This window comes from Saimiri boliviensis, chromosome 2 (assembly GCF_048565385.1).
Source record: "Saimiri boliviensis isolate mSaiBol1 chromosome 2, mSaiBol1.pri, whole genome shotgun sequence".
Lineage (NCBI taxonomy): Eukaryota > Metazoa > Chordata > Mammalia > Primates > Cebidae > Saimiri > Saimiri boliviensis.
In genome coordinates, this window is record NC_133450.1 from 179,341,581 (window position 1) to 179,364,584 (window position 23,004).

Here is a 23,004-nt window from a genome sequence, read left to right on the forward strand (position 1 = left end):
ACCAATACATGAAATTATAAGAAAATGTCACATAAAAAAATAAAACATACATGAATGAGATCAAGACACTTTAAGTCACAACCAGAAGAAACAACATGCAGCAAATCAGACCAGCGAAATCTTCAGTTATTAGACATAGAATATAAAACAAATGTATTTGATATATTTTGAAATGGAGAGATTAAAAATGTGAGCAAAGAACAACGAAGCAGATCAGGGGGAAAACAGAACTCCAAAAATAAAAATATAATCATTTCCATTAAGAGCTAAATGAACAGGTTTTATTGCTTTGGTGGCCAGCCTCCAAGATGACTCCTAATAATCCTACCTCTGGATTTTCACAGTGTTGTATGGTCTGCTCTCGCAATGTACCAGAGTTAGTCTGTGTGACCAACAAATTATAGCACAAGTGATAGCATGTACATCTGTGATTCGGTTTTAATAGGTACTGTGACTTCTGTTCGGGGTAGTCTCTCTCTGTGACTTCTGTTTGGGGAATTTTTCTCTCTTTCTCTCTCTCTCTTTCTCTCTCCCCCACTCCCTCTTTCTCTCACTCTCTCCTCACTTCCTTTCCCTTCCCCTCCTTCTTCCTCTCTCTTTCTCTTTCCCCTCCTTCTTTCTCTCTCTTTCTCACCCTCATGGAAGCCAGACTGTCACATGGTGAGATACTGAAGCCTCCGGCCAATAGACACATGAGTGAGTCTGGAAGTAAATCTTTCAGCATCGTCATATAACTGCATCACTGGCTTGCAGTTTTACTGCAGCCTCATGAGAAACCCTGAGCCCAAACCACACAGCTAAGCAGCTCCTGAACTATTGACTCTCAGAAACTGCAATTTTATGCTGCTAAGTTTTGGAGAAATTGGTTACACAACAATGGATAGCAGACATGGCTAAAGATAGAATAAGCTGGAAGATAGAGCTAAGTAAAAAATCATATTCACAATAGAGAAGAGAAAGACAGAAATGCAGAAACTTGAAAGAACAGACATTGAGGATAGAAAGAGAAAGTTAATATATGTCTATTTAAAGTTCCAACAGGAAAGAAAAGCGAATGTGCTAAGAAGGAAAGAAGAAGGAAAGAAGGAAGGAAGGAAGGAAGGAAGGAAGGAAGGAAGGAAGGAAGGAAGGAAGGAAGGAAGGGAGGGAGGGAGGAAGGGAGGGAGGGAAGGAGGAAGGGAGGAAGGGGAGGAAGGCAAAGAAAGAAAAAGAGAGAGGAAAGAAAGAAAGAGAGAGAAAGAGCGAGTTTAAAGAAAGGATGAAGTCCTTAAACCACAGACTCAGGAAGCTCAACAAATTCTAAGCAGAATAAATAAAAAGAAATTCATACCTAAAGTCAGTCTGCTTTAACTAAGATGCCAAAGACAACGAAATTTCCTTACAATCAGGCATACAATAGAGACTGGTTACTAGCTAAGGAGCAAGAGCTGGAACCCCACATCAACACCAACACCTAACAACAGTAAAATTCTGAAAGGAGTACTTTAGGCAGAAGTGAAGTGATATGAACAAGGACAATAATAAATATATGGGAGAATCTAAACAGACACGGAATATATACAATAAAAATAACAATGTCTTATGTTGTTAAAGAAAAAAAAATGGTATAATATACATAGCAGTAAAAGTGAAGTCCCAGGGAGGCGATTAGGGAGGCAGGTGATGGACATTAACTCATGGACTGGTTCTTATATTATTTGGGGGAAGCATAAAAATATTAAGTTACTTTGGCCTTTGGGAACTATGTATGGCAATTTTTATAAAGAAGCCACTAAATGAAAAGAAACACAGTGAAAAACTGCTACACCAATAGAGAGAATAAAAAGGGATGAGAAAAAAATCAGTCCTGAATAAGTCGAGGGTGAGAAATGAAATATAAACAAGACAAACAGTAGTCACAAAATAAATTGCTAGAAAAAACATTCAAACACATTAGTAATTACGATAAGTGTAAATGAAATCAAAGTTCTAGTTAGCATATTTGTGAAACTGATTGTCTAAGCCAGCTGTATGCTCCTGATGAGGCACACAACTGAAGTACATGTCCCACAAAGATTTAATGTAAAAAGATGTAAAACTAAAAAAAAGGAAAATTGATACATATAAACTACTATCTCTCAAATTAGACAGTGAAAAAAAAAATTGCCACAGATTAAAAGTGTGTGACAGCATCGTGATAAAAGTTTCAATTGACCTGGAAGATGTAACAATTCTAATTTTGTATACATCAGTAACACCACCTTAACATATACTAAACAAAAATTGACAGAACTACAAAAAGAAATGTGGGGAACGCTCCCGTGTGAGACCCCTAAAAGGCGTGAGTCTCACTATACGGTGAGTTTGATCCCAAACACAGTTTCCTACTGGAGGCAGTCGAGCTATCCGGAATATAGGAACCGAAAGATGATTGATCAGTTTCTAATATCAGCCACAATATCATCAGCCACAATATCGTTTGGGCCTAAAACTATGCGTTGCTGCTAGACCGAGTGACCCCCTACCAGCAACCAGTTCCTGCTTTTTAACCTTTTTTATGACTCTTTTAAGAATAAGTTTTAACCTTTTCTTTATTTACCTGACTGCCTAATGGTTTAACTGTCGATATTTGCAAAGCAAATGCCACCATAAGGGATGGCTTTGATTCCTGACTCAGAGATTCCTGAATGGGAAATTGAGTTAAGTTGAGTTAGGAGTAGACAAAGGAGAATCCGGTTAAAAGATATTCTGATGAGCAAAACCAAAAAACTTTTCACATCTCAGTTCTAAAACAAGATCAAACCGGAGATACCTGCAGCCAGGAGGAATAATGTCTGGATGCAAACAAGCTTTGTGATTACAGGAAATTCTGTTACTTTTTACAACCACTGATTGTGTATCTGACTTCTCAATTGTATAGGCCATGTAAGGTATACATTTGCATTTCCTCTTGCAACCATTGTGTATCTGATTTCTCTATTGTATAGGCCATGTGAGGCATACATTTACATTCCTCTTGCTATGACGTAAACCAGAGCCAAGAAAGTGTATTTATTCCTGGCATTTGAAAAATAAAATTTGCTGTTTAGGCACAGCCTATCAGCCCTCCAGACGCCTCGCTTTCTCTCTCTCTGTCTTTATTATTTTCTCAGGCGCACTCCCTCTTCCAGGTATTGGGACCCTCTTGCAGGTCGAGAGACCCCCGGGCAGACGTGCCTACCCGTCCGGACGGTCCACGACATTTGGCGACCACGACGCGGGGCCTGGACACGAGGGATTACAGTGACGCACATCAATTAAGGAGTGAGGCTGCAGCAGTTAAGTTTTTGAGTTGTTTTCTTAATCGTGTATATACAAGTGTTGATTTTCAAGTTTTCAGGCTGGAGTAAAACATGGGGCATTTAGAGTCTAAGGAATATAAGTTGTTTATACATTTTATGATTAAGACTAGAGGTCGTGATGTAAAGTTTAGTCATGTACAGAAATTTTTGCAAATTGTTCGTGAATTGTGTTCTTGGATCCCTGAAGGTGAAAGTTCGGATGACAAAGCTTGGGGACTTAATGGAGAAAAGATTAATCAGTTTTGCTTTCAAGGTAATAATCTACCTCAAACTATTCTATTGACTGCTGTTTGGAGAAAGCTTTGTGAATGTGTTTGTCCATCTGTTTCTCTCTTAGAAAATTTGACCACAGAAGCTTTGCCTCCGCATGATTGGGGCGGGGGTACTCGCAGCAGGGCCAAAGGCCCAGAAACTGCTAGCTCAGTTTTAAACTGACATTTTTTTTTCCCTTTCTCTGCCGACTGCAAGCCCCACCCGCTCAGCTCTCAGGCAAGCTACACCGCCTCAGGTGGCCAAATTTGCATCCAAAATACAATTTAAGGGAAGCTTTCTAACTTTTTGTAAAGCAAGTGACTTGTTAGCTCATTAAAGTGTGAGGCCTGCAACTATAAGGTTGTTGGTTCAAGTCCTCAGTAAATCTAGTCTTTTAGAAAAATTAAAGTTATTGTTTGGGCACCTCGTGGAATATTTACTCTAACTCCTGATAAGCCTATAGCGCAGCTTCTTGTCATACCTGTGAATACCTCTATAGGCAAACCCCTTTCCACTGAGACTCGAGGTTGCTCCGCTTTTGGATCCTCAAATCACGCTTATTGGGTGCAGTCTATTACTGACTCGCCCTGAATTGACTATATGGATTGCTAGCAAGCCTTTTAAGGGTCTGCTAGATGCTAGAGTTGATATTTCTGTTATTTCATCTAATCACTGGCCTTTACAGTGGCCTTCCTCCCCTTCTATGACTTCTTTACAAGGAATTGGAATGAGTAATAATCCTGAACAATCTACTAATTTATTAAAGTGGACTGATGCTTAGGGACATGAGGGATATTTTCGTCCTTATATCCTTCCAGGACTCCTGTTTAATTTGTGGGGTCGAGATGTTTTAGAAGCAATGGAAGCAAAACTTAATATTGGAAATTTTGCTTGGCAGATTATGAAAAGACAAGATTACCAAGAAGGAAAAGACTTAGGTAAAAATTTACAGGGAGTACCGGAGCCTATTTCTCCTTCTCCAAAATATGACAAACGAGGTTTAGGGTATTTTTCCAAGGGGCCACTGTAATTCCCGATGCTCATGCTGATGCTATCACATGGAAATCTGATTCCCCGGTATGGGTAGAACAATGGCCCCTGTCTTCCGAAAAAATTACTGCCGCCCGCGAGTTGGTTCGGGAACAGCTTGATGCGGGTCATATTCGGCCTACTAACAGTCCTTGGAATTCTCCTATTTTTGTCATTAAAAAACGTTCTGGTAAATGGAGACTATTACAGGACTTAAGGAAAGTTAATGAAACCATGGAAATTATGGGGCCGCTACAACCAGGCTTGCCCTCTCCTGTTGTTGTGCCGCAGGAGTGGCATCTTATAGTTATTGATTTAAAAGACTGCTTTTTCACCATTCCTTTGGCTCCGGCTGATTGCAAACGTTTTGCCTTTAGCATTCCATCTACCAATTTTGAGAGGCCTTATGATAGATATGAATGGGTCGTTCTCCCACAGGGAATGGCAAATAGTCCTACTTTATGTCAATCCTATGTTGCCAAGGCCATTTACCCAGTACGTCAGGACTTTCCTGATGCTCTGCTATTGCATTATATGGATGATTTATTGCTGGCTGCCCCTTCGCAGTCTCTTTTATTTCAGGCATATGAACTCCTAAAATATTGTCTTAATAGAGCTAATCTTATCATTGCTCCAGACAAGGTTCAAACTGTTACTCCTTACCATTATCTTGGAAGACTCATTGAGTCTAACCAGGTCTCCTTTAAAACTCCACTTTTGTCCACAGGTAATCTTAAGACTTTACATGATTTCCAAAAGTTTTTGGGTGATATTAACTGGATTCGCCCTAGTTTAAAACTTACAACAGGTCAACTTAAGCCCCTCTTTGATATGTTAAAGGGTCCTTCCAAACCAACCTCTCCTAGATCATTATCGGATCCTGCTAAACAGGCTCTGCAACTTGTGCATAACGCCCTCCGTCAACAGAAATTGAACAGAATTAAAGACAATATGCCATGGTGTTACTGCATTCTTCGCACTGCTTACACCCCTACTGGAGTTTTTTGGCAACAAGGGATTTTGGAATGGATCCATCTTCCAGCCAGTCGTGGTAAAGTCCTTTCCCCTTACTTTGACCTGGTGGCTACGTTGGTTGCTAAGGGCAGGCAACGTGCCTTAACTTTGTTTGGCACTGATCCTTTGAAAATTGTTGTTCCATATACTAATGCCCAACAGCAGTGGCTGTGGCAGTTTTCTGACTCTTGGCAAATTGCTTTTGCAGGTTTTTCAGGACAAATTTTGTGTCATTATCCTGCTGATAAACTACTACAATTTTATTCACAGTGCTCTCTTATCTTTCCACAAACCTGCGTTAAATCGCCCTTGCCTTCTGCTTCTTTAGCCTTTACTGATGGTTCCTCTTCTGGGATTGCAGCTGGAACGGTCAACAAACAGCCGTTTTCCTTCCAGACAAATGAACATTCAGCACAGCGTGTGGAGTTACTGGCAGTCCAGTATGTTTTAGAAAATTGGGATACGCCCTTAAATATCTATTCTGACAGTCAGTATGTGGTTAATCTGATACAAAATTTAGAGACTGCTCCTCTTTCCTTTTCAGACTCCTCTCCAATAATTCATCTCCTCCTTCCCTTGCAACAAGCGGTGAGAAAACGTTTTCATCCTTTCTTTATAGGACATATCAGGGCTCACTCTACCCTGCCTGGCCCCCTGACTGAGGGTAATTCATTTGCTGATCAACTTACTCAACATGTTTTCCCTGTTTTATCTCCTATCCAACAGGCCGAGGCTTCTCATGCGCTGCATCACCAAAGTGCGCGCAGCCTTCGTTTGCAATTTAAGATAACTAGAGAGCAGGCTCGACAAATTGTTAAAACCTGTACAGCTTGTTTGCCTCACCTGCCTGTTACCCAACATTACGGGGTTAATCCTCGAGGCTTGCAGGCAGGCCATATTTATCAAATGGATGTCACTCATTTTGCACCCTTTGGTAAATTACAATATGTGCATGTTACCATTGACACTTATTCTCATTTTGTTGTGGCCTCTGCTCATACAGGTGAAGCTGTGAAGGATGTTATTTCTCACTGTTTACAAGTTTTCTCTATTATAGGACCCCCCAAGATTTTAAAGACTGATAACGGTCCTGCCTATACCAGCAAAGGTTTTGCTAACTTTTGTTCTCAGTTTCAGATTTGTCATCGCACTGGCATTCCCTTTAATCCTCAGGGTCAGGGCGTTGTGGAACGCTCCCATGCTGTCCTCAAAACTTTACTACACAAGCTCAAACAGGGCAGCACCCTTCACTTTATTCATAAGACGCCTCACAACTGGTTGCGTCATGCCTTATATGTCCTAAATTTCTTAACTTTGGATGCTAATGGCTTCTCCGCTGCCGACCGTTTCTGGCACCCTCAGGATAAGGCTACAGCTGAGGTCTTGTGGAAAGATCCTTTAGCTAACCAATGGCATGGACCAGATCCAGTCCTCATCTGGGGACGAGGACATGTTTGTGTTTTTCCCAGGTCTGCTGCCTCGCCAATTTGGGTACCTGAACGTCTTGTCAAGCATGGACCAGTTCGACGGCAGAGCAAACACCCTGATTCCTCGATTTCGTCGCCTGACACTGACATCGCCACCCCACCGGAGACGCCGCCGCCTGCGACAGGCACAACGAGTCTGCACACTGCTCCACGGCAGTGCCCTGCCGACCTGGTCTCAACTTCGCCGTCTGACTGCCGAAGCGACCCAGCTTGTTCTTGAACAAGGACACTCCCGTTCCCCTGCAGTCATGTTTATTGCCATGATGGCCATATTGTCCTGCCAGGTTTCCCCCTCCCAAGCTCACTCTGCTGATTCTTCTCAAATCCTTTGGGCTTATGTCCCAGACCCTCCTATCCTCCGTCCTGTTACCTGGACTGACCCTGCTTTTCCTGTTTATTTGAATGATACTTCTCTTTTTGGCTTCCCTTCCTCCACTCATATTACCCCTCAAACTGCCAATTACTCCTATTTTGCCCAAGCTGCTTCTCCCCCTATGTGTTTTTATGCGTCAAAAATATGGGACCAACTTGCTCTCAATATTCGCATTCCCTTCTTGCCCATTCTCCCCTCTACCAACGGTCCCTTTTGCTTTGAATTAGGAATGAAGCACCTCACCACATTCGAAGGCCCTTCTGCCCTCCTTAAGGGCGAAACCTCTTTCTATGCTAGGGACTGGCTTCTCACCTATCTTGGTATCAAAGAGTCATGGAATTCTTCCTCTCCTGATTTCCCGTCTATTCCCCGCTCTCGCTGTCATGCTGTTAACTCCTCTTTTGACCCCTCTCCCCCCTGGAAACTCTGCTACCCTAAACAACGCACTGCCCTTACCTATACCCTTTCTAGTGGTTTTACTCTTTATGATTGGTCTCTCCCTGCGCCGCTCTCTACCTCCTTTGACCGGTACCAGTCCCCCGGCGGCTGGGCCACTCCTGTTTTTTCTACCTCCTCTGGCCGCACATATACGTCTCTCTGGCGTCTTTTTACTGCTCTTACCCCTAGTTATTGGAAGGCCGGTACCCGCAGTGTTTCTTACCCTTCTCACTCCCAACATTATGTTCAAGCCTGTGTTGCTTCTCCTTACGCCTTACTTTATGGTCATATTAACATTTCTGTCTCTTCTGGTCACTATCATATTTCTTGCCCTTCTTGCACTCTTACCAACTGCATTGATTCCTCTATTTTTCCTGCCCATACTATTCTCGTTGTTCATCAACCCCCTTATGTTATGCTTCCTGTTAATGTTTCTGGCCCCTGGTATGATGAATATAGCCTGCAAATTTTACATGACATCCGCGATTTAATTGTCCGCCCCAAACGTTTTCTGGGTATTCTTATTGCTAGTATTTTGACTATTGTTAGTGTTGTGGCCACGGCTGCCACAGCAGCTGTAAGTTTAGCTCACAGTATTCAAGCTGCCACATTTGTTAACCATCTAGCCCATAATGTTTCTGTTTCTTTGGGTACTCAAATTGATATTGATTCTAAATTGGAGGCTAAGCTTAATGCTTTAGAACAAACTGTTACTGTTTTGGGTGACAAGGTTCATAATCTTCAGTCTCGTCTTCGTTTCCGTTGTCATGCTGATTATAATTCCATTTGTGTTACTAGTGCTCCTTATAATGACTCAGAATGGGACTGGCCTCTGGTCCGTGCCCATCTACAAGGCATTTGGAGTCACAACAATCTGTCTTTAGACATTTTTCGCTTACAGCGTCAAATTCATGCTATTGACTTTTCTCGAAGACAGCTGCCGCAGGATGCCACTATTGCCCGCGACATTGTGGACACGTTGTCCTCTTGGACTCGTGGTTTTCATTTACCTTCCCTTTCCACCTTAATTGGCATTGGAGGTTTTCTCCTTGTACTCATCATTCTCTTGCCGTTCCTCTTCCGCCTTGTGTTCTCCTCCCTCCAGCACCTTCAGCTCAAACTTTTTGAGCTGCATTTAAAAACAAAAAAAGAGGGAATTGTGGGGAACGCTCCCGTGTGAGACCCCTAAAAGGCGTGAGTCTCACTATACGGTGAGTTTGATCCCAAACACAGTTTCCTACTGGAGGCAGTCGAGCTATCCGGAATATAGGAACCGAAAGATGATTGATCAGTTTCTAATATCAGCCACAATATCATCAGCCACAATATCGTTTGGGCCTAAAACTATGCGTTGCTGCTAGACCGAGTGACCCCCTACCAGCAACCAGTTCCTGCTTTTTAACCTTTTTTATGACTCTTTTAAGAATAAGTTTTAACCTTTTCTTTATTTACCTGACTGCCTAATGGTTTAACTGTCGATATTTGCAAAGCAAATGCCACCATAAGGGATGGCTTTGATTCCTGACTCAGAGATTCCTGAATGGGAAATTGAGTTAAGTTGAGTTAGGAGTAGACAAAGGAGAATCCGGTTAAAAGATATTCTGATGAGCAAAACCAAAAAACTTTTCACATCTCAGTTCTAAAACAAGATCAAACCGGAGATACCTGCAGCCAGGAGGAATAATGTCTGGATGCAAACAAGCTTTGTGATTACAGGAAATTCTGTTACTTTTTACAACCACTGATTGTGTATCTGACTTCTCAATTGTATAGGCCATGTAAGGTATACATTTGCATTTCCTCTTGCAACCATTGTGTATCTGATTTCTCTATTGTATAGGCCATGTGAGGCATACATTTACATTCCTCTTGCTATGACGTAAACCAGAGCCAAGAAAGTGTATTTATTCCTGGCATTTGAAAAATAAAATTTGCTGTTTAGGCACAGCCTATCAGCCCTCCAGACGCCTCGCTTTCTCTCTCTCTGTCTTTATTATTTTCTCAGGCGCACTCCCTCTTCCAGGTATTGGGACCCTCTTGCAGGTCGAGAGACCCCCGGGCAGACGTGCCTACCCGTCCGGACGGTCCACGACAAAGAAATCCACAAAATCTCCATCATAGTGAGAAGTTTTACTTACTGCAACTATCTGGATTATTTTGTCAAGCAGACAAAAATGAGTAAGGATAGAACAGTTCTGAAAAATAAAATTAGCAAGGTTTTTTTTTTTATTGTATTTTCTTAAAAAAGTAGAGATGAGATCTTGCCATATTGCCCAGGCTGGTCTCAAACTAATAGACTCAAGCACTCTTCCCACTCTGCCTCCCAGAGTGCTGGGCTGTACAGGTGTGAGCCACTGCACCTGGCTAGAAAATTCAGGAAATTTTAAATTTTTATCAATTCATTTCTAAAATAACAAATTGACACAAGAACAGAAAACCAAATATCACATGTTCTCATTCATAAGTGGGTGTTGAACAATGAGAACACATGGACAAAGGGAAGGGAACATCACATACCAGGACCCTCTGGGGGGTGGGGAGCTAATTACACCATGGCACGTGTATACCTACATATACAAATCTTCACGTTCTGCACAGGTATGCCAGAATTAAAGTATAGTAATTTTAAAAAAACAAAAACAATAAATCCGCTAATGTGAATACAAACAACTTTTTAAAAAGATATATTTTTTATTGCACTTTAGGTTCTAGGGTACAGATGCAGATCATGCAGGATTGTTGCAAAGGTACCTACATGACAATGTGGTTTGCTGCCTCCATCCCTGTCACCTATATCTGGCATTTCTCCCCATGTTATCCCTCCCCAACTCCCTGCCCCCGCTGTCCCTCCCTTAGTGCCCCCCAACAGATCCCAGTGTGTGATGCTCCCCTCCCTGTGCCCATGTGTTCCCACCATTCAACACCCACTCACAAGTGAGAACATGTGGTGTTTGATTTTCTGCTCTTGTGTCAGTTTTCTGAGAATGATGGTTTCCAAATTCATCCATGTCCCTACAAAGGACACAAACTCATCATTTTTTATGGCTGCATAATATTCGATGGCGTATATGTGACACATTTTCCCTGTCCAGGCTATCATCAATGGGCATTTGGGTTGGCTCCAGGTCTTTGCTATTGTAAACAGTGCTGCAATTAACATACGTGTGCAAGTGTCTTTATAAAAGAATGATTTCTAATCCTTTGGATATATACCCAGTAATAGGATTGCTGGGTCAAATGGAATTCCTATTTCTAGGTCCTTGAGGAATCGCCACACTGTCTTCCATAATGGTTGAATTAATTTACACTCCCACCAACAGTGTAAAAGTGTTCCTATTTCTCCACACCCTCTCCACCATCTGTTGTCTCCAGATTTTTTAATGATCGCCATTCTAACTGGTTGGAGATGGTATCTGAATGTAGTTTTGATTTGCATTTCTCTAATGACCAGTGAAGATGAGCATTTTTTTATATGTTTGTTGGCCACATATATGTCTTCTTTTGAAAAGTGTCTGTTCATATCCTTCGCCCACTTTTGAATGGGTTTGTTTGTTCTTTTCTTGTAAATCTGTTTTAGTTCTTTGTAGATTCTGGATATTAGCCCTTTATCAGATGGGTAGATTGCAAAAACTTTTTCCCATTCTGTTGGTCACCAGTTCACTCTAATGATTGTTTCTTTTGCTGTGAGGAAGCTCTGGATTTTAATTAGGTCCCATTTGTCTTTTTTGGCTTTTGTTGCTGATGCTTTTGGTGTTTTAGTCATGAAGTTCTTGCCTATGCCTATGTCCTGAATGGTTTTGCCTAGGTTTTCTTCTACAGTTTTTATGGTTTTAGGTCTTATGTTTAAGTCTTTAATCCAATTGCAGTTAATTTTAGTGTAAGGTATCAGGAAGGGGTCCAGGTTCTGCTTTGTAAACATGGCTAGCCAGTTTTCCCAGCACCATTTATTAAACAGGGAATCCTTTCCCCATTGCTTGTTTTTGTCAGATTTGTCAAATATCATATGGTTGTAGATGTGTGGTGTTGCCTCCAAGGCCTCTGTTCTGTTCCATTGGTCTATATCTCTGTTTTAGTACCAGTACCATGCTGTTTTGATTACTGTAGCCTTGTAGTATAGTTTGGAGTGAGGTAGTGTGATGCCTCTAGCTTTGTTCTTTTTGCTTGGGATTGTCTTGGCTATGTGGGCTCTCTTTTGGTTCCATACAAAGTTTAAGGTGGTTTTTTCCAGTTCTGTGAAGAGGTCATACACAGCTTGATGGGGATAGCATTGAATCTATAAACTACTTTGGGCAGTATGGACACTTTCACAATATTCATTCTTCCTAACCATGAGCATGGAATGTTTTTCCATCTGTTTGTGTCCTCTCTTATTTTCTTGAGCAGTGGTTTGTAGTTCTCCTTGAAGAGATCCTTTACATCTTTGTTAGTTGTATTCCTAGGTATTTTATTCTCTTTGCAGCAATTGTGAATGGCAGTCCATTCTCGATTTGGCTCTCTTTAAGTCTGATATTGGTGTATAGGAATGCTTATGATTTATGTACATTGATTTTGTATCCTGAGACTTTGCTGAAGTTGCTTATCAGTTTCAGGATTCTGGGCTAAGACGATGGGGTCTTCTAAATAGACAATCATGCCATCTACAAATAGAGACAGTTTGATTTCCTCTTTTCCAAACTGAATACCCTTTATTTCTTTTTCTTGCCTGATTGGTCTGTCTGGAACTTTCAATACTATATTGAATAGGAGTGGTAAGAGAGGGTATCATTGTCTAGTGCCAGATTTTAAAGGGAATGCTTCCAGTTTTTGCCCATTCAGTATGATATTGGCTGTGGGTTTGTCGTAAATAGCTTTTATTATTTTGAGATATGTTCTGTCGATACCTAGTTTATTGAGACTTTTTAGCATAAAGGGCTGTTGAATTTTGTTGAAGGCCTTCTCTGCATCTATTGAGATGATCATGCGGTTTTTGTCTTTGGTTCTGTTTATGTGGTGAATTACCTTTATAGACTTACATAGGTTGAACCAGCTTTGCATCCCCGGGATGAAGCCTACTTGATAGTGATGGATAAGCTTTTTGATGTGCTGTTGCAATCGGTTTGCCAGTATTTTATTGAAGATTTTTGCATCTATGTTCATCATGAATATTGGCCTGAAGTTTTCTTTTCTTCTTGAGTCTCTGCCGGATTTTGGTATCAGGAGGATGTTGATCTCATAAAATGATTTGGGAAGGATTCTCTCTTTTTGGATTGTTTGGAATAGTTTCAGAAGGAGTGGTACCAGCTCCTCTTTGTATGTCTGGTAGAATTCAGCTGTGAACCCATCTGGACCTTGGCATTTTTTTGGTTGGTAGGCTATTAAGTGCTGCCTTAACTTCAGACCGTATTATTGGTCTATTCAGGGTTTCAACTTCTTCCTGGTTTAGCCTTGGGAGGATGCAAGTGTCCAGGAATTTATCCACTTATTTCAGGTTTGCTGGTTTATGTGCATAGAGTTGTTTGTAGTAATCTCTGATGGTAGTTTGTATTTCTGTGGAATCGGTAGTGATATCCCCTTTATTGTCTTTTATTGCCTCTATTTGATTCTTCTCTCTTTTCTTTTTTATTAATCTGGCTAGTGGTCTGTCTGTTTTGTTGATCTTCTCAAAAAACCAGCTCCTGGATTTATTGATTTTTTGAAGGGTTTTTTGGTGTTTCTGTCTTAGTCACTTCTGCTCTTCTGCTAGCTTTTGAGTTTTTTAAATCTTGCTCCTCTAGCTCTTTCAATTTTGATGACAGGGTGTTGATATTAGATCTTTCCTTGCTTCTCATGTGGGCATTTATTGCTATACATTTTTCTCTAGACACTGTTTTAAATGTATCCCAGAGATTCTGGTACGTTGTGTCTTTGTTCTCATTGATTTCGAATAACATCTTTATTTCTGCCTTCATTTCATTGTTTATCCAGTCAGTGTTCAAGAACCACTTGTTCAATTTCCATGAAGTTGTATGGTTCTGAGTTCGTTTCTTAATCTTGAATTCTAATTTGATTGCACTGTGGTCTGAGAGACTGTTTGTTATGATTTACGTTCTTTTGCATTTGCTGAGGAGTGATTTACTTCTAAATATGTGGTCAATTTTAGTGTAGGTGTGATGCGGTGCAGAGAAGAATGTATATTCTGTGGATTTGGGGTGAAGAGTTCTGTAAATGTCTATTAGGTTTGCTGGGTCCAGATCTGAGTTCAAGTCCTGGATATCCTTGTTAATTTTTTTGTCTCTTTGATCTCTCTAATATTGACAGTGGAGTGTTAAACTCTCCCACTATTATTGTGTGGGAGTCTAAGTCTCTTTTTAAGTCATTAAGAACTTGCTTTGTGAACATGGGTGCTCCTGCATTTGGTGTATATATATTTAGGATCGTTAGCTCTTCTTGATGCATTGATCCTTTTACCATTATGTAATGCCCTTCTTTGTCTCTTTTGATCTTTGTTGGTTTAAAGTGTATTTTATCAGAGACTAGGATTGCAACTCCTGCTTTTTTTTGCTCTCCATTTGCTTGGTAAATCTTCCCCCACCCCTTTATTTTGAGTCTATGTGTATCCTTGCACATGAGATGGGTTTCTTGGATACAGCACACTGATGTAGGTGTGTGGATTTGCTCTGAGTTCTCTATTCTGTTCCATTGGTCTATGTGTCTGTTTTTACACCAGTATCATGCTATTTTGGTTACTATAGTATAATTTGAACTCAGGTAATGCGAATTCTCCAGTTTTGTTCATTTTGCTTAGAATAGCTTTGGCTATTCTGGTTTCTTTGTGTGTGTGATTTCATATAAATTTTAGTACAGTTTTTCTATTTCTGTGAATAATGTCATTGGTATTTCTATAGGGATTGCATTGAATCAGTAGATTGCTTTGGGTAATATGGGGATTTCAACATTATTGATCCTTCTAATCCATGAACTTTGACTATTTTTTCATGTTGTTGTGTCCTCTCCAATTTATTTCATCAGCACTTCATAGTTTTCATTATAGAAAATTTTTTATATCTTGGTTAACTCCTAGATATTTAGTTTTATGTATGACTATTGTAAATTGAATTATTATTTTTATTTCTCTTTCAAATTGTTCACTGTTAGCATATAGAAATGCTACTGGTTTTTGTAGGTTGGTTTTGTATTCTGCCACTTTACTGACTTTGTGTAACTGTCCTAATGGTTTTCTCATGGAGTCTTCACATTTTTCCAAATATAAGATTATATAACCTCTCAAACAAGGACAATTTGATTTCTTTCTTTCCAGTTTGATGCCTTTTATATCTTTCTCTTGTCTGATTGCCCTAGTTAGAACTTCCAGTATTATGTTGAATAACAACGGTGACAGTGGGCATCCTTGTCACGTTTCAGATATTAGAGGAAAGTCTTTCAGTTTTTCTCCCATTCAGTATAATACTAGTTGTGGGGCTATTATATATGGCTTTTATTATGTTGAGGTGTGTTCTTTCTAGACTTAATTTTTGAGTGTTTTTATCATGAAGGGATGTTGAATTTTATAAAATGTTTTTCAGCATCAATTGAAATGGTCATATGGTTTTTATCTTTCATTCTGTTGATATGATGTAGCACAGATTGATTTGCATATGTTGAACCATCTTTGGATCCCAGGGATAAATCCCACTTGGTCTTGATGAATGATCTTTCTAATATATTGTTGAATTCAGTTTGCTAGTATTTAGTTGAGGAATTTTGCATCAATATTCCTTAGGGATGGAGACCAGTATTACTCTAATGCCCAAAACAGGCAAAGACAGACTGAAGAAAGAAAACTATAGGCCTATAGTTTTTAGTTTTCTTTCTTCAATGTGTCTTTGCCTGTTTGGGGCATTAGAGTAATACTGGCCTCCTAGAAAGCGTATGGAAGTATTCCCTTCTTCTCTATTGTTCCGAATAGTTTGAGTAGGATTATATTATTTCTCTCAATGTCTGGAAGAATTCAGCAGTAAAGCCATAAGGTCGTAGGCTTTAATTTTCTGGGAGACTTTATATAATGGCTTTGATTTAATTACTTGTTCTTGGCCTATTCAGATTTTAGATTTCTTTCTGGTTCCCTCTTGGTAGGTTTTATTTATCTAGGAATTTGTCCATTTAGTCTAGATTTTCCAATATATTGGCATGTAGTTGTGCATAGTAGCCACTAGTGATCCTTTGAATTTTTGCAGGATCAGTTGTAATGTCTTCCTTTTCATTTCTGATTTTATTTATTTGGATTTTTTCTCTTTTTTCCTTAGTCTGGCTAATAATCTGTCAATTTTGTTTAACTTCAAAAAAAACCCAACTTTTAAAAAAGTTATCCTTTATATTGTCTTTTTCATTTCAATTTTATTTATTTCTGCTCTGATCTTCATTATTTCCTTTCTTCAACTAATTTTGGGGTTGATTTGCTCTTGTTTTTCTAGCTCTTTAAGATGAATTGTTAGATTGTTCATCTGAAGTTTTTCCTCCTTGTTAGGGTAGGCACTTATAACTATTAATTTCCCTCTTATTACTACTTTCACAGTGTCACTTAGGTATTGGTATATTGTATTTCCATTATCGTTTGTTCAAGAATTTTTTCGATTTTGTTATTAATTTATTTATTAACCCACTGGTCATTCAGGGGCACATAACTTAATCTCCATGTATTTGTATAGTTTTCAAAAATCCTATAGTCATTAATTTCTAGTTTTATTCCATTGTGGTTAGAGTAGACGGTTGATATTATTTCAATTATTTCTTAATGTTTTAAAACTTGTTTTGTGACCTAATGTATGGTTGATAATAGAGAATGATCCTTTTCCTAGAGAAAAAAAAAAAAAAAAAAATATATATATATATATATATATCCTGCAGCTTTTGGATGAAATGTTCTGTAAATATTTATTAGCTCCATTTGATCTATAGTTCAGATTAAGTGTAATGTTTCTTTGTTGGTTTTCTCTCTGGAAGATCTGTCTCATGCTGAAAGTTGAGTATTGAAGTCTCCAGCTATTATTGTATTGAGGCCTATCTCTCTCTTTACCTATAATAATATTTGCTTTTCATATTTGGGGGCTCCAGTGTTGGGTCCATATATACTTAAAATTGTTATATCCTTTTGCTAAACTGACACCTTTATCATTATATAGTGATATTCTTTGTCTCTTTTATAGTTTTGGTCTTAAAATCTATTTTCTCTGATATAAGTAAAGAAAGTCCTTCTCTTTTTTGGTTTCCATTGATATGGAATATCTTTTTCCATCCCTTTAATCTCAATCTGTACATGTCTTTATAGGTGAAGTGCACTATTTGTAGGCAACAGATCAATGGGTCTTATTTTTTCAACCATTCAGCCAGTCTATGTTCTGCAATTGGAACGTTTAGTCCATTTACATGCAATGTTATTGTTGTTAAGTAAGAAATTAATCCTGTCATTTTGTTATTTATTTTCTGGTTCTTTCGTAGTGTTCTTTCCTTCCTGCCTTTGTCTGTGAAAATGATTTTTCTCTGGTGATATAATTTAGTTTCTTCCTTTTTATTTTTTGTGTATCTACTGTATATGTTTTGGTTTGAGCTTACCAGGAGGCTTACAAAAACTATCTTGTAACAAACACATTATTTTAACCTGATAACAATTTAACATTATTTGCATCAACAACAAGTAAAAAGAACTAATCAAACTCTATGCCTTAACTTTGTCCCACCACTTTTTAACTTTTTGTTATTTCTATTTATATCTTACTGTACTGAATATGTCTTTTAAAGTTGTTGTTATTGTTTGTATTAGTTCTTGTTTAGTCTTTGTACTAGTTAGGACAAGACTGGTTTATACCCGACGGTTAGAGTGTACTTGCTATTACCAGTGAGTTGTGTACATTCATGTGATTATTTATTGCTCATTAATGTCCTTTTCTTTCTGATTGAAGTACTCCCTTTAGCATTTCTTGTAGGACAGGTCTGGTATTGATGAAATCCCTTAACTTTTGTTTGTCTGGGAAAGTCTTTCTCTTTCATGTTTGAAGGATAATTTTGCCAGCTATTCTATTCTAGAATAAAATATTTTTTCCTCAGCACTTTCAATATGTCATGCCACTCTCTCACAGTCTGTAAGGTTTCCACTGAAAAGTCTGCTGCCAGATGTATTCGAGCTCCATTGTATTTTATTTATTTCTTTTATCTTGCTGCTTTTAAGATTCTTTTTTTATCATTGACCTTTGGCAATTTGATTATTAAATGCTTTGAGATAGTCTTTAGGTTAAACCTGCCTGGTATTTTATAACCATCTTGTACTGGAATATTGATATCTTTCTCTCTAGGTTTGAAAAATTCTCTGTTATTATCCGTTTGAATAAACTTTCTACCCCTATATCTTTCTCTACCTCTACTTTAAGGCCAATGACTCTTAGATTTGCCCTTTTGAGGCTATTTTCTACATTCCATACTCATGCTTCATAGTTTTTTATTCTTTTGTTTTGTTTCCTCTCACTGTATATTTTCAAATAACCCATCTTCAAGCTCATTCATTCTTATTTCTCTTTGATCTGTTCTGCTATTGAAGGACACTGAGATTCTGGTACATTGTATCTTTGTTCACATTAGTTTCTTGATTTCTGCCTTAATTTTATTATTAAAAAACTTCTTGATTTCTGCCTTAATTTTATTATTTATCCAAGAATCACTTAGGATCAGGTTGTTCAATTTCCATGTAGTTGTGTAGTTTTGAGGGAATTTCTTAATCTTGAGTTCTAATTTGATTGTGCTGTGGTCTGAGAGACTGTTATTATTTCAGTTCTTTTGCATTTGCTGAGGAGTTTTACTTCCAACTATGTGATCAATATTAGAGTAAGTGGCATGTGGCAATGAAAAGAATGTACATTCTGTTGTTTGGGCAGGGAGAGGTCATAGAAATCTATCAGGTCCACTTGATCCAGAGCTGAGTTCAAGTCCTAAATATCTTTGTTAATTTTCTGTCTCGATGATCTGTCTATTATTATCAGTGAGGTATTAAACTCTCCCCCTATTATTGTGTGGGAGTCTAAATTTCTTCAAAGGTCCCTAAGAACTTGTTTTATAAATCTGGGTGCTCCTGTGTTGGGTGCATATATATTTACGTAGTTAGCTCTTCTTGTTAAATTGAACCATTTACCATTATGTAATGTCCTTCTTTGTCTTTTTTGATATTTGTTTGTTTAAAGTAGATTTGATGCATTCCTCAGTATGCCATTTGCATTTTTCAGTTCCAGAATTTCGTCTTGATTCTTTTTAATTATTTCAATCTCTCTGTTAAAGTTATCTGATAGAATTCTGAATTTCTTTTCTGAGTTATCTTGAGGTTCTTTGAATTTCCACAATGCAGCTGTTTTGAATTCTCTGTCTAAAAGGCCATCCACCTCTGTTTCTCCAGTATTGGTCCTTGGTGCCTTACTTAGTTTATTTGGTGAGGTCATGTTTTTCTGGATGGCGTTGATCCTAGTAGATGTTCCTTGTTGTCTGGGCACTAAAGAGTTCGATATTAGTTGTAGTCCTCACTGTTTGGGCTTTTTTGTAGCTGTTCTTGGGAAGGCTTTCTAGATATTTTAAGGGACTTGAGTATTGTGATATAAGCTGTATCTGCTTTAGTGAGCAGCCCAAGTCCAGTAACACTGTGGTTATTGCAGACTCATAGAGATTATTAATGGAGACTCTTACTCTCTTTCCTTGTTTTCTTCCAAACAAACAGAAATTTTTCTCTGTTCTGAGTCAACTAAAGTTTGAGATAGAGTGACACAAGCACGCCTATGGCTATCTACTCTTACTGTGCTGTGTCAGAACTGAAGCTAGTGCAGTGCTGGATCTCACCCAAGACCTGCTATAACCACTCCATGGCTATTGTCTGTGTTACTCAAGGCCCTGGGGCTCTACAATCAGCATGTAGCAATGCCAGCCGGACTGGCATCCTTCCCTTCAAGACGGTGAGGTCCCCCAAGCCCTGGTCCAGCCCAGCAGTGCTGTCCAGGAGTCAGGGACTAAAGCCCTAAATCATAGACATCTACCTGGTGTTCTATGGCATTGCAGCTGAGCTGGCATTCAAACCACAAGACACAGTCCTTTTTACTCTTCCCTCCCCTTTCCAAAAGCTTAAGAAGCCTCATCCAGTAGCCACTGCCACTCCAGGTAACCAGGAGTACTTCCAGGATACCATCCAGTGTTCCCTTAAGGCCCAAGATCTCTTAAGTTTACTTGTAGTGAATGCTTCTTGGCCTGGGACACAGTGGGCTCCCCCTGGACCAATGCAGGTCCAGAAACACCATCCAAGAGTCAGGTCCTAGAATCAGGGACTCCAAGAGCCTGCTTGACACTCTGCCCTACTGTGGCTATGCTGGCCTGAAGCCAGCAAGTTTCAGAGGCTCACCCAAGGCCCTTGAGGTAGTACCTGCATGTCATTGCTGGTTATTTAGGGCTCAAGGGCTCCTCAGTTAGCAGGGGATGAATGCTGCCAGGACTAGGTTATTTTCTTCAAGGCAGCAGGTTCCCTCCTGGCCCTGGGTGTATCTAGAAGTGTCATCTGTAAGCTCAGCCCTGGAATGGGGGCTGCACAACTCTGTCCAGTGCCCTATTGTGCTTTAGCTGAGCTAGTATCCAAGATGCATAATAAAGTCATCTACACTTTTCCCTCTCCTCTCCTCAAGCAGAAGGAAGGTGTCTCTTTTGGAGTCATGAGTGGGGCAGCATGGTGTTGGTGGGGGGAGATGGTGCTAGCACTCCCTTGGCTGCCCCAGCTAGTCGCTCAGTATGTCACGTGCCCTCCTAGTCCACTGTCCCTGGCCCTATTTCAACACTAGTTCTTACCTAAGAATTGCAGTCCTTGTGGCCTAGACTGCCTTTCAAATTTACTTGGAGACACAGAGCACTGTAGCCCTCTGTGGCAAGGTTTGCTGCACTCAAGTTCTGACCACTGGGATTAGTGATTCTCCTCTGGTTAGGGTTCGTTTAAATGCTCCCTCCATGGGCAGGGATCAGCTGATTTTGGTCCAGTTTTCCTTTCTGCTCTACCAGGGCAGCACTGAATTAAATGCCTCACAACTGCTGTGTTCTCCCTCCCTGAGCTGCAGCAATCTGCACCACATGGCAGGGAGGTGTGGGGTGGGAGTAGGTGAGGCATCAGTGACTCCAGACTGTTTTTTCTAACTCTTTAGTGTCTCTTTCAGTGACATAAATTTAAAACTAGGTACCATGAGTGCTTGCCTGATTTTTGGTTCTTATAAAAGTGTTTTTTTCTGTGTAGATAGTTATTAATTTGGTGTCTTTGCAGGGGTGGAGGAGGGGACAATCAGTGGACACTTCTATTCAGTCATCTTGCACCACCTCCTCCCCCTTTTCCTCTGGGCACCATTTAAGTTAGAAATTAATAGCAAAAAATATAACTAAAAATTCTAAAGTTTTTAAAGTCAGCAAATGTATTTCTTCTTAACTCATGGGTCACAGAAGAAATTATTGCCTCAATCAAATAATATTAATACCAAATGGTATGAAAAAATACTATGTTTCAAAACTTTGGGGATACAGTTTTGGGATATTAAGAGAGAAAAATACGCATTTAAATATTTATACCATAAAAGAAGAAAATTTATTAACAAATGACCTAAGACATCAACGTAAGAAATAAGGGAGATAAATCAGGTCAAACCAAATACAGTAGAAACTAGGAAATAACACAGATAAGAGTACAAATAAATAAGATAAAAAACAACAAATTGAAAAGCTATTAACTAAAAAGATTAGTACAATAGACCAACTTTTAATGAACATAAAAAGAGATAATGTACAAATAAGCCATATTATGAACACATAAATAAAAGACTACAGATGCTACACAGATTTAAAGATATTAAAAGAATAATATGAACAACTTATGTCAATAAATACAAAAACTTTGATGAGACAGAAACATTCCAAGAAAATATGCTATACCAAAACTGACTGAAGAAGAAATGAACAAAAAACCTGAGCAAACCTGTAGCCATTAAAAGTAATTGAAACAGTACTTTAAACTCTTACCACAAAGAAAACATCAGCATCAGACAAATTTGCCCATGGCTTATACAAAACAATCAAGAAATGTTAATTATTCTCTAAAAAACTGCAAGTAGGTAAAAGAAAGCACATTACCTAACTCATTTTATGAAGCTGACATAACGTGGATAATAAAATATGACAGGAACCATAGAAGACAACAAAATTCTAGATAAATGCCATTTATGCACCTACATTAAAAAATTCTAAATAAAATATCAGCAAGCCAAATCCATCAGTGTGTAAATAAGACAATGTATTCTAACCAAGTTCAGTTTATCTCAGCAATATTAATGTTCTTTTAACATTAGAACATCAGTGTATTTAGTTAACTTTAAACTTTAAAAGTTTAAAGGTGATAAGTTATTATCTCAGTAGATACAGAAAATGCAGTGAATGCAATTCAGCATTGATTCACAATTTGATTGTCTAAAAAATACCTACAGTACACATTACCCTGAATAACAAAATAGTGAAAGTTCTGCTGTGATGATCAGAAAGATTGCTTTTCATTATTTTACACAATATTCTAGACAGTGCACTATAGTAAATAAAGATATGAGTAGAAAAAAGAAAACCATTACTTTCATATTGAAAACACAAAGATAAATGAGTATAGCAAGCTTGCTGCAATCAGAATCAATGTACAAAATGAAACAGAATCTATTACATCTATAAGTAGTTTTAAAATGTAATGTTTAAATAGGATAAAATGTATTTGGAAATATATTAATAACTCTAATGAAGAAAGTATAAGTTCTTCCTGGAGAAAATTATAAAACTTTATGAAACACATTAAAGAAGAACTAAAATAGAGAGGTGTATTATTTTTACTGATTTAAAAACTGAATATTATAATGATGTCAATTCTCCCAAAATTTCTCTATAGATACAAAGTAATTCTAATAAAAATGTCACATTTTTTGTTAAACCTTGAAAAGTTAACACTAAAATTTATATAGAAAAAAAAAAAAAAAGAAAGAAAAATTCCAGACAAGAAACTACCAGATATCAAAACTAACTATATAATTAATATGGGATGAGATTGATA

The 23,004-nt window shown here is 38.6% G+C and overlaps 1 protein-coding gene across 1 annotated transcript in view; it reads left to right on the top strand.

Annotated features, from left to right (window-relative positions):
• Positions 1 to 2,291: 2,291 nt before the first annotated feature.
• LOC141582405 (uncharacterized) overlaps positions 2,292 to 23,004 on the top strand; it is a 41,646-nt gene continuing 20,933 nt past the window's right edge. Inside the window, exons 1-2 of the mRNA XM_074390246.1 lie at positions 2,292 to 3,296; positions 7,085 to 7,750. Of these exons, the coding sequence (XP_074246347.1) occupies positions 7,129 to 7,750 (622 nt within the window). The 5' untranslated portion in view covers positions 2,292 to 3,296; positions 7,085 to 7,128. The remainder of the gene's footprint in view (positions 3,297 to 7,084; positions 7,751 to 23,004) is intronic.